This window comes from Canis lupus, chromosome 7 (genome assembly GCF_011100685.1).
Source record: "Canis lupus familiaris isolate Mischka breed German Shepherd chromosome 7, alternate assembly UU_Cfam_GSD_1.0, whole genome shotgun sequence".
Classification (NCBI taxonomy): domain Eukaryota; kingdom Metazoa; phylum Chordata; class Mammalia; order Carnivora; family Canidae; genus Canis; species Canis lupus.
The window spans coordinates 33368786-33381260 of NC_049228.1; the positions used below are offsets into that span (position 1 = coordinate 33368786).

General features: G+C 39.0%; 1 protein-coding gene across 6 annotated transcripts in view; it reads right to left on the reverse strand.

Moving 5' to 3' along the window:
* The window catches only part of PLD5 (phospholipase D family member 5), a 414584-nt gene that overhangs the window by 8559 nt on the left and 393550 nt on the right, over nucleotides 1-12475 (reverse strand). For 5 of the 6 annotated variants that reach the window (XM_038542689.1, XM_038542692.1, XM_038542693.1 and 2 more), the window contains one exon: nucleotides 4097-4211. In XM_038542689.1, coding sequence (XP_038398617.1) covers nucleotides 4097-4211 — 115 coding nt within the window. Of the gene's footprint in view, nucleotides 1-2177; nucleotides 2951-4096; nucleotides 4212-12475 lie in introns of those variants that run through there. The other variant, XM_038542691.1, reaches the window with a different exon arrangement.

The window sequence follows — 12475 nt, forward strand, 5'->3', positions numbered from 1 at the left end:
ACTTAAGAGATTTCCAGAACATGCTGATAATTATTTAAATTATCAATGAATTTTCCCTCTGGATGCTCTTTAAATATTTTTATACAAGAACTATGCTTCGCTCTGGGGAATTAATGTTTTGCTGAAATGCTGTGTGTAAAATGAACTCATTTAAAATGCATTATAATAGAGAGCCAGAAATAGACCCACATAAATACAGTCAACTGATCCCAAGAGGGGCAAAGGCAATACAGGGAAGCAAAACTAGTCTTTTCAAGAGTGGTACTGGAATAATTGGACTTCCACCTGCCAAAAAGTCAATCTAGACACAGACCCTACACCTTTTACAAAAATTAAATCTAAATAGATCATAGACCTAAATGTAAATGCCTAGAAAATAATAAATAATAAAATCCAGTTAAAGTTGGGGTTGGTGATGACTTTTTAGACACAACACCAAAGGCATGACCCAGGAAAGGAATCATTGATTTTGTTAGAATTTAAAATGTTTACTCTGTGAAAGACACTGTCAAAGAATGAAGAGATAAGCCACAGGCTGGGAGAAAATATTTGCAAAAGACATATTTGATAGAAGACTGCTATCCAAAATATACAAAGAACTCTTAAACCTGAACAATAAGAAAATGAAAAACCTGGTTAAAAAATGGGCCAAAGACACTTCATCAAAGAATATATTCAGGGACACCTGGGTGGCTCAGCAGTTGAGCATCTGCCTTTGGCTCAGGTCATGATCCTGGAGTCCCAGGATTGAGTCCTGCATCGGGCTTCCTGCATGGAACCTGCTTCTCCCTCTGCCTGTGTGTCTGCCTCTCTCTCTCTCTCTGTCTGTCTCTCATGAATAAATAAATTTTAAAAATCTTTATAAAAGGGCAGCCCGGGTGGCTCAGCGGTTTGGCGCCACCTTCGGCCCAGGCTGTGATCCTGGAGAGCTGGGATCAAGTCCCATGTCGGGCTCCCTGCTTGGAGCCTGCTTCTCCCTCTGCCTGTGTCTCTGCCTCTCTCTCTCTCTCTGTCTGTCATGAATATATAAATAAAAATCTTTTTAAAAATCTTAAAAAATAAGACATTCAGATGGCAAATAGGCATATAGAGAGATGCTCCATATCATATTATCAGGGAAATGCAGATTAAAACAATAATGAGGCAGCACTACATACCTATCAGAATGGCCAAAATCTGGAACATTGACAACACCAAATGCTGGCAAGGATATTGAGCAACAGGAACTCTCATTCACTGCTGGTGGGAACTCAAAATGGTAGAGCCAGTTTGGAAGGCAGCTTGGCAGTTTCTCATCAAACTAAACATAGTCTTATCATATGATCCAGCAATCACTCTCTTTGTGTGATTTCAAACCCAGTAGGTTTGAAAATACGTCCACACAAAAACTTGCATGTGGGTGTTTATAGAAGCCTTACTCATAATTGCCAAAACTTGGAAGCAACCAAGATATCCTGAAGGTGAATGGATAAAACAAACTGTGGTCCATCCATACATTGGAGTATTATTCCGTCCTAAAAAGAAATGAGCTATCAAGCCATCAGAAGATACAGAAGAAGCTTAAATGCATATTGCTAAGTGAAAGAAGCCAATCTGAAAAGGATATACACTATATAATTGCAACTATAGGATATCTTGGAAAAGCCCAAACTATGGAGACAGTAAAAGGATCAGTGGTTGCCAGGAATTAGCAGGGAGGGAAGGATGAATAGGTGGAGCACAGAGGATTGGTAGGACAATGAAATGACTCTATATGATACCATAATGGTACATTCAAATCATTATACATTTGTCAGGACCCATAGGATGTAAATCAAGAGTGACCCCCTAATGTAAACAATGGACTTTTGGTGATAACTGATGTATCAGCATAGGTTCACCAGTCATAAGAAATGTACCACTTTGGCTGGGGAGTTTGATAATGGGGCAGGTTGTGTGTATGTGTGTAAGGGGGCAGAGGATTGTGAGAATTTTTTCTGCTCAGTTTTGCTGTGAACCTAACTGTTCTAAAAAACTAAAGTCTATCTTAAAAATGTACTATATGGGAAGAAGAAGAGAGAGCGCCAGGAATCCATATTTACTAAGTATTGAGACAGATGAGAGCCAGTGTTTGGAGCTTTCCATATTTTATCTCATTTAATCCTCCAACTACTACCAAAGGGTGGATGTTTTTATTACCAATTTCCAGATAAGAAAACAGAGGTACACAAAGGCTCAGAGAGATCACATGACTTTCCATCATCTTTCAGCTTATAAGGGTCAATGCTTGAATTCAAATAGAAGTTTTTGTGACTCCAAAACACTTATTTAATTCATTAAAAAAGCTTTTAGATATAGGCACCGTACAACTGCTCCATGTACATATGACACTTTGCTTTAAGTAAATCCCACATAAAACATCCAGATCTGAGTTCCTAAATCCAACTGTGCCTGAAACCTGACCCACACATATATTTCCCAATTATTGAGCCCAAAGTTCCAAGTTTTGATGAAATGATTTTGAGTTTGTTTTTGGCACATGATTAAAGAGGAGCTAATTTCATTCTACTCTCCATAAGCTAATGAATATGAGAAAGTCCAAATAATGACATTTTAAGCCACTGAGAGGGACAACATGAGTAAAATAACATTCTCATATTCTAAGACAACTTGAAGAATAAACATTTAAAAAAATCCAATATTCTATTCTCTAATATGATATATAGCTACTCAAAATGGAAAAAGAACAGCTTTCCATGGAGCCAGGATGGAGTAACTAGCTCTCTGATGGCAGTGTCTCTTTCTGGTTCCAGGTGGTGGGGTGAGGGTGCGGGGTCTGGGTACCATGGATTCTAGGTCTCCCTCTTCCTCTTCATGTTTGTATGTTTAAGTCATTTCCACTCTTATGGTCCATGTTTCCTTATTTTTAAGCTGCAGGTGATAAAAGCCACCCTCCATATTGGCAAGGTCCCTTAGAAATTCAAATAAGATAAAGTGAATTACAAAGCAAAAAGGGCATAATTTACTCACTCACTGAATTGGAGGGGGAAAAAACATATTCCATGCTCCATCATTGCACACACTTTTTTTTCCTGCTTTGAAAGACTGCCACTTCATCTGTACATTGTAATAGCCACGCTGCTGTTCTGTAGTTTATGTACCTTCTTTTATAGATAATAATTTCTGCTCTGCCATTGATAGTATGAGTTAAGGGATTACCCTGGACTCATGTACACCATAAGAAAGGAGAACAGATCTGACACATTAGCAAATAATTTCACCAGTAGATGTGATTTCTGCATCTGGAGCATTATTACCTTAAAAACAACAGCTAACATGAATATGGTATTATTGTGTGTCAGGGGTTTTAATTGTGCAAGGTACCTTGCATATATTCCACTTAAATTTCACCCAACGAAGTTGAAACAATTATTAGCCCCATCTTACAGATGAGGAAATTGAGGTTTAGAGAGCTTAAGTAAACTCTCCAAGGGTAGGCATTTATAAAATGACAGAGGTGAGATGGTTGTCCAGGCAGTGCTCTTTCTGGTGCTGAGTTGCCACCATGTTGGCCTTCTGTGATTCACAACAGGCTGGCTGGGTATGGTGGTGGGGGGAGGGGGGCACTGTGCTCATTCAACTCCCAGAATTCACCTTTTTTTTTTTTTTTAATTTATTTGAGAGAGCGAGAGTGAGAGAGACAGCACAAGCAGGGGAGTGAGGTGTAGACAGAGAGGGACAAGTAGACTCCCTGCTGAACATGGAGCCTGATGCCAGCCTTATCCCAGGATCCTGAGATTGTGACCTGACCCCAAGGCAGATGCTTAGCTGACTGAGCCCTGAGACTCGCCTCTGATGAGCCCTTCACCTCCTCATCTATAACATTAGGCAAGTGGACCAAAGAATTTCTGAAAACACTTATTAAAAACATCTCCTATGGTGTCCTCCTACTTGAGCCAAGCTCTAGAGGAGATGTTCAGTTCAAGGAGTTGTTTGACTTCCCTATCCTGTTTCCTCCAAGGCCCCCAGGTTATACTGTGTATGAAAGAACACAGTGGGACCTGGACTGTCACTGACCTGCATGATCCTCTAGGAGTCTGACAGCCCTGATACCTACCAATATAAGCTGCGCCATCTGTCACCATGTACTTATTGCGATTTAATTTAGGGAAGCTGTGGTCCTTTTGTTCTTTTGTAGCACAAACATTCTCTCTTTCCAGATCGAAAAATTTCTGTAAGACACAACAATAAATTAAGAAAGCAGGTGAATAGGGAACATTTTGGGTTTTGTTCAAGAGCCCAAAAGGGTTTCTTATCCAAATATCCACAGCCAACCTCATTCTGGGTTATTAAAGCCCCAATCTTGTTACTTCATGTAGATGAAGCTATTTTTTTTTGTTCTCAAATCTATATGGGCAACAAGAGAGATAATTAGCATGCTCAACTAGGTCTATAATTAACACTTTTAAGCTGTAAAATGAACACAAAATTCATTCTTTCAACAGGGTGAGGGCCAAAGGTTTTTTAATTCTCATTGTCTCATTCATTGGGGTGCACTGGCATTTGAGGTGCTTTCTGTCACGCATGCAAATGAATTGAATGAATATTCCTCTGTGTCGCGTGCATTATAAAAAGCAGCAAGGTCCGTGCCAATGACTAGCTGATTCAGCTGGGGATTTGCAAAGGTCAAAAGAGATTTTGCCAAGGGAACAGATGCTTTCCATCTCAACACCTAAGGTCTACAAGCTCTTCTAATAAGCAAGGAAAAAAAAAAAACCCACCATTGCAGACCAGGAATCTTGAATTCCAACTTTAATGTGACCCCAAAAGTAGATTAGGCCTGGGCTGTAGTGGTTAATAGAGGGAGCTGACAGTGGAGGTAGGTGAGCTGGTGCTTCCAGAATCTGTTGGAACTGGTAACTGCTCAGACGAAGCCTGAACTGTGATAGAGCTCACAGGATGACACACCATCAAAGGTGGTGAGGTCTTGAGTCTCCTCCACATTGGAAAATGCTAAACATACCCAGAACTGTGTGGAATCTTTCTGGAATGACTATCTTATGGCTGTGGGATCATGTGTGATTGAAGGGTAGAAAAGGCAGAGAGAAAAATGAGATGCCATCTAGAAATGGAGACATCATTTACAGTTTTAAAACTATAAATGTTCAAGTTTGGCTTGGGGAGATAGTGAGGGCTGGTCTTCCCTTTCATCTGAGGGAAAGGAATGATAAACTAGGTATGATCACCAAGGTTCCTGGCAACCCTGAAAATTCTATTCTGATTTTTTTGCAGACCCCTTAAGGTCAATGGTGCGCAGGCCAAAATCTATCACCCAAGAATTGTCCATTGCACATCGCAGAGGAAGGTATTACCTGGGGACATATTACCATGATGTTAGGCCATGCTGTCTTTGTCCCCCTTCTCAGTTCCTGTCTCCTGCAAAGTCTGTGTCATTTGGAGAGTTCATAGATAGCCACATTTTGTGGACTCTTGATTATCTGTGAATACTTTCAAGTCATAGTTATATATCTGGGAGACCCTGTGATATGAGGCTGCCTGCCACCTGGTAAGAGCAGTCAAATAATTTTGAGGAAAATATTATTGTGGAATCAAGATGTATGTGAAAAAGAATAAAATATATACCCTCATTTAAGTTGGGGATAGCATCACTGCGTGAGGTTCTCCAGAAACCCATCTGCTTTAGAAAGTTGAAGATGGCCCCAAAGAGGGGAAGAGCTTTGTCTGGGAGACAAAAATGGTAGAAGAAATCATACTGTATCACTGACACTATAAGACACTAATGTGCTGTATGTGACAGCAAAGATTGTTCAAAAGGGATTTATGAATTTATAAAAAAAAAAAAAAGAAGAAGTCTAGCTGCTGACAGGGCCAACTTTGTGAGTGCAGTCTCTTTCCCAAGTGTCTCCTCATGGACACAATCCCTCCAAGTCAGGGCTGTGGGTGCCAACTTCTCTGAAGAGATTCCCCGCCTTGCTCCCAGGCTCCAGAAGACATGCTTCATGCAAAAGTTCCTATGCCCACTTGTCTTGGGAAAGCTCCTCACTCATCTGTGATCTAGATGTTGGGACCACAAGCTGTGCTCCCATCGAGGTTTATCTTGATACTTAGAAATGCGTGGCCTGATTTCAGTGAGAACTAGAAGCTCTGTGTCATGAAATGTCCAACACTGAACTATTATTAATGTTTGGTTTATTCAAGTAATATGACCCTGAGTGTTTGAAAAGATAGAGCTGAGTAAGTAGAGAATTAAAGGATGGATTCTACTCTCCTTATAATTTCTTGCAAGTCTTAAATGAAAGCACTTAGTATTTCATGACAGAGATTTCAACTGACAATGCCTTCAAGAAGAGGTGGGAGCAAATGCACCATGTGCGGTAGGCTCCAGACATTCTCCCCTTTGCTTCTGCTTCTGCTTCTATTAGTCATGGGTTCTTATTATGTGTTCTGATGCTTTGACATCTGGGCACTGCTGAGCCTGGAGGCACTGCCCTTCCAAGGGCTGGCTAATTCCTGGAGATAGCAAATAACTTGCCCGTGAGGACACTTCTCATATGTAAACCCAACCCATGGCCCATACTCTGAAATACCTCCTTTATGGTTTCACACTCTGGGCCACTATACACTTGCCCTAATCATACCAGGTAACTAGGGACAGCCCCTGGGCCCAAGATCTCACCAAAATCATTCAAACTTGCCAATCCTAAGAGGGCTTACCCTGCCTTGCCTCTTCCTTGACCTCGTAAACCAAAACAAAAGTCCTTGTTCATGCTTCCCTCACTTCTGTCTCTAGGATGACCCTGGGACTTTTCCTCAAGCTCCCTTCTCTTTAGATCTGTGAATAAAACAAACTGTCTTTCTCCAATGGCTGTCATCTCCTGATCTGTTGGATTGTCATATCTAAATCATAACCAAACCTGTATTTTAGAACACTGCTATACCTGGTAAGTCTAACAGCGGTGCTCCTCTAACTGCAAGCATACTGAATTCTGAGTGAATGACCTCACCTGGAAGATTCTTCACCCTTTTCCAGCACACGTTCGTTAGGGAAAATGGCTAAAATGATTCCACATCCACCATGTTCCCTGCTCCCTCCACTCAGTGGTTCACAGATCTTTCCTGAACACTCTTCATCAGCTCCCTCTTTTTTGATTTCATCCATCCATCCATCCATTCGTCCAACACATATATTTTGAATGCTTTGTGCCAGCATCCTGTTATACATCAGGAATACAATGCTTCACTTGATTTTCCATGCTGCCCCATATGCCACTTCAGTTATCTGGAAAACCCTATCCCTGAGCTGAAACAAGCATTCTCTTGTCAATGGAAAAGTAGAACACAAACTGACTATTCTCCTGGGTCCCTGCTTGGATTTCTGGGATCATACCAATATTTCCTCTAATCCCTGATAATCTGATTCCAAACCCAGGTTGGTGCCCAGATCCAAATCCTAGTTATCACATTCATTTGCAAATTTGGAGTGGAAAATAGATCCATAGTGATAATCATAGGCTTCCCCTCTCCCCCTCATTGTATTGAGGAGTAATTGACATCTATCACTGTGTAAATTTAAGTTGTATAGCATCATGGTTTAGTTTACATATTGTGACATTATGACAATACATCTAGCTAACATTATCTTCTCATATAGATAAAATAAAAAGAAAAGAAAAAAGAATAAAGAAAAAGATTTCTCCTTGTGATGAGAACTCTTAGGATTTATCTTAACAACTCTCCTACATATCATGTAGCAATGCTAGTTGTAGTCATCACGTTGTATGTTAAATCCCTAGTACTTATCTTGTAACTGGAAGTTTGTACTCTTTGACCACCTTCCTCCAATTCCTTGTCCTCTCTACCTTGACTCTCCACCTCTGGTAACCACCAGCCTAATCTCTTTTTCTCTAACTTTGTGAGTTTTTTTTTTTTTTTTTTTAATTTTAGATTCCAAAAAAAAAAAAAAAAAAAGAAAAAAAATTTTAGATTCCACATATAATTGATATCATATAGTATTTGTCTTTCTTTCTCTTTCTTATTTCACTTAGAATAATGATTTCTAGGTACATCCACATTGTAAAAAAAATGGTAGTATTTCTTCATTTTTATGGTTGAATAATATTACATTGTATAGATACACCACAATTTCTTTATACATTGATGCATTAATAGGCACTTAGGTTGTTTCTATGTCTTGGCTACTGTGAAGATTGCTGCTATGAACATGAAAGTGCAGATACTTTTTTGAGTTAGTGTTTTACTTTCCTTTGGATATATTCCCATAAATAGAATTGTTGAATCATATGGTAGTTCTATTTTTAATTTTTTGAGGATTATCCATATGATTTTCCATAGTGGCTTCACCAATCTACATTCCCACCAGTGGTGCACATGGGCTCCCTTTTCTCCACATCCTCACCAGCATTTATTATCTGTCATCTATTTTGATGATGTCTGTTCCTAACAAGGATGCCGTGGTACCTCATAGTGGTTTTGATTTGTATTTCTCTAAAGACTAGCAATGTTGAGCATCTTTTCATGTACCTATTGGCCTTTTGTATATCTTCTTTGGAGAAATGTCTATTCAGATCCTTTACCCATTTTTAAAATTAGGTTATTTTCTACTTGGTTGTATGAATTCTTGATGTATTTTGGATATTAACCTCTTACCCGATATATGGTTTGCAAATATTTTTTCCCCTTCTATAGGTTGTCTTTTCACTTTCTTTTTGATTTTGTTGCTTATATTTTAGGTGTCATATCCAAGGAGTTATTACCCCAATCTATGTCAAGAAACTTTGCTCTTATGTTTTCTTCTAGGAATTTCATGGTTTTGGGTCTTACATTTAAGTCTTTAATCCATTTTATGTTAATTTTTGTGAGTGGTGTATGATACGGATCCCATTTCATCCTTTTACATGTGAATATCCAGTTATCCCAGTGCCATTTATGGACAAGATTATCTTTTTTCTATTGAGTATTCTTGGCTCCCTTGTTAAATATTAGTTGGCTGTATCTGCTTGTGTTTATTTCATTGGTCTATTTGTCCATTTTTATGCCAGTACATTTGATGACCATAGCTTTATAGTATAGCTTGAAACCAGGAAGTGTGATACTTCCTTCTTTGTTCTTCTTTCTCAAGATGTCTTTGGCTATTTAGGGTTTTTTGAAATTCCACATGAATTTATGAGTGTTTTTTCTACTTCTGTAAAAATGCCATCGGAATCTTGATAGCACTGCATTGAATCTATAGATGGCTTTGGTTGACATTTTAACAATATTAATTTTTCTAATCCATGAACATGGGATACCTTTCCTTTTTTTTTTTTGCATTGTCTTTGATTTCTTTCATCAATGTCTTATGTCTTATTTATTGTTTATCTCCTTAGTTAAATATATTCCTAAGCACTTTATTGTTTTCATGCTAGTATAATGGGATCTATTTCTTTATTTCTTTTTCATAAATTGCATTGTTAGTGTGTAGAAACACTATTGATTTTTGTACTTTAATTTTGTCTCAGCAACTTTACTGAATTCTTTGATTAAATATAACTTTTGGTTGAGCATTTAGGATTTTCTATATATATAATCATGTTATCTGAAAATAGAGACAATTTTGCTTCTCCCTTTTCAATTCTGATACTTTTAATTCTTTTTTTTTTTTTTTTTGCCTTATTGCTCTGGCTAGGACTTCCAGTACTATGCCAGATAGGAATGATAAGAGTTAGAACTCTTGTCTTGTTTCTGATCTTAAAGGAAAAGCTTTCAACTTTTCATCATTGAGTAAAATGTTAGCCATAGGCTTCACAGACCTGTTTCTATTTCTAATACTGGTTTGTAAACTCAGACATGTGCATGGCTACCTCAGTTTATAAAAATCAGTTAAATGGAGATAAAAATTTCTATTTTCTGTCAATATTATCCAAATGCTAGGGAGATTAAAATGAAATCTATATGAGAAGCATAATTTCTTGAAATCTATAGTAAATTCTAGACTTTTATGTATTTAAATTGTTGATAATTTCAACTTTTAAAAATATTTAATGTTACGAATGAGTTAAAAAACATTTTATCTGAAGTTTTTGTTGATCCTCAGAGATATACAAGTCAGATGTGTAGCTTCTCAAATTTTTGAACAGATGTAATATAAGATGTTTTTGAATATAGATAGGAAAGACAAAAAAAAAAAACCTTTGTAACTTCAATTATAGGTTCAGCATGCAGAGACCATACAGTATGATGTTTAAGAGCTTAGAATCAGGAGTTAGAAAGACTTTTATTTGAATCTTTCTCTTCTATTAACTAGTGTCCTAGAGAGAAATTATTTAATCTCTTTAGGCTTCATTTTCTATGTTTGTAAAATATTAAAAGTTCCAGCTTCATAGTGTAGTTGTGAATATTAAGTAGTATATACAAAGCGCCTGTTTGTCTATATTCATGAATATAAGATATTCTTCCATTAAAAAAAGAAGTTTTAAGCACTTACTACATCTAGGCAATGTGAAGTGAGATGCTGCCATAATAGAAACAATAAAAACTTAATAAAAGATGTAGCAATTGTTTACCCAATGGGCAGCAGGCAGCAAGAAAATTGGTATTAAAGGATGGAATGAACGGAGACTCATGCAGTAGCAAAATATTTGGTAAAACCATAGCCTGCATTAATTTGGAAGGAAGACCAAGCACCCCCTAAAACTTTGGCTACAGGGCAAGGGATGGGAAAACAAATTGTTTGTAACTTATGTTGGTTGTTATTAGTGCCTTTAGCAAGTTGTCAGAGGAGATAAACCCAGAGAAGGATTTGCTGGCTTGTAAGCACATATGAAATAGAACAGGTACACTAGAAATTTGGTATTTCAAAGAGCTAGAAAAACTGATTGTACCAGGAGCCCAATAGTAGAAACTTAGTTTGACAAATGCTTTAAATGACTGAGGTCAGTTAAGACTCAATCCTACAGCAAAGATCAGATAACTGGAGTAATCATAATTGGTGTAATCTTCCCACCCAAATCTGATGACCTGAATGAAGCCACCATTAATATGAGAGAGGAGAGAGGGTAGAGAAAGAGGTAGAGGGAAGGGAGAGACAGAAGGTACAAAGGGCGAAAAGGGGGAGGAAGGAGGGAAAGGGAGGCAGAGGCAGAAGCATATGGGCAAGGAAGCATAATTAGTCAAGTTTGGGAATTATGTAAAACAAAATCTTTGGCTGTGGTTACTGTTAAATGGAAATGACTAGAAGCAAATAAATCAGAAGCTTACTACGTTTTTGAGAAAGTTGCATTGCCAGAGGAACCATGAGCTGGGACCAAAAACTCTTAACACTTCATACTAAGAACAACCTTAGGATCCGGGGTATGAGGACTTCACTATACCTGCCCAGAAGGATTTTACAATTGCCTGGACCAGTGACTGCTGTGACTGTCCCCATCTCCCTTTTCTGAATGGGAGTTTATACTGTATTTCTCCTGTTCCTGTTATATGGGGAGGAGATAACTTCAATCTGGGCTTTGGATTTCATGGGAAATTGCTGTTTCGTTTTTAGTTTCTGTTTATTAACTATGGGGTGACACATCCAGATTTGCTGTCCAGAAATGCATAATACTTAGAGGTCCAGAAATTTGCATTGTGCAGTACCTGTGGGGGATGAGGGTTCTCTGTGTGGGTGCCCAGAACTGCAGACTGATGATCCACAAAACTGTTGTTTTGTCTTTTTGGGAGCACAGCTGCCTTTCTGATTGCACTAATGCCACCCCTGTCATTAGGTGTGGCCAGGTGAGTGACATCTGAGCAGCAGAATAAAGGCTAAAGGGATATTCACTCCAGGTCCACCCCATAAATGCCTTCTGGGCAGTCCTCCAGTCTCTCTCTCCTTCTGATTGGCCTTGAGAAACGGAGGCTTGGGACTATCTCGGAAGCTATGTCTCAGGTTGATGGTGGTGCCGCTGTCATTCTGGGTCCTTAAATACTGCATGAAGAACAGACCCATCATTTAGAAGGGTGCCTGGCATACAGGAGGGTCTCAGGATACATTTCCTGAACGATTGCTGTGGAGGTTGGAAAAGGTACCTAAGGGACTGGTAGGCGTTAGTCAGAAAAGGCATGGAGGAGAAGAGTGTTGTAGGTAGAGGAAACAGCATGTACAAAGGCCCAGAGAGGACAAAGAGGGCATCACATGTGAGGACCTGAGGAGAATCAAAGATTGGCTAAGGAATTATCACACTACTACCCAGTCCCAATCTTGCCTCCCTCAAAGTATGTGGATTAGCATGTGGCCCAAGGGACCTGAAGCAAGTACAGTAGCCCAGGCTGGGGGGTCTTTGGGGCTGGGGGATGCTGTGAAGGTTCAGGTGCCACTGCTCTGTTGGTCACAGGCTTAGAAATAGGAATGGCAGGTGAATGAGGCAGTTCAAGTGGAGAGGACCCAACAGGCAGTGTGTGAAAACAGGGCATAGCTGGGAGGGCACCAGGAAATGTGGGT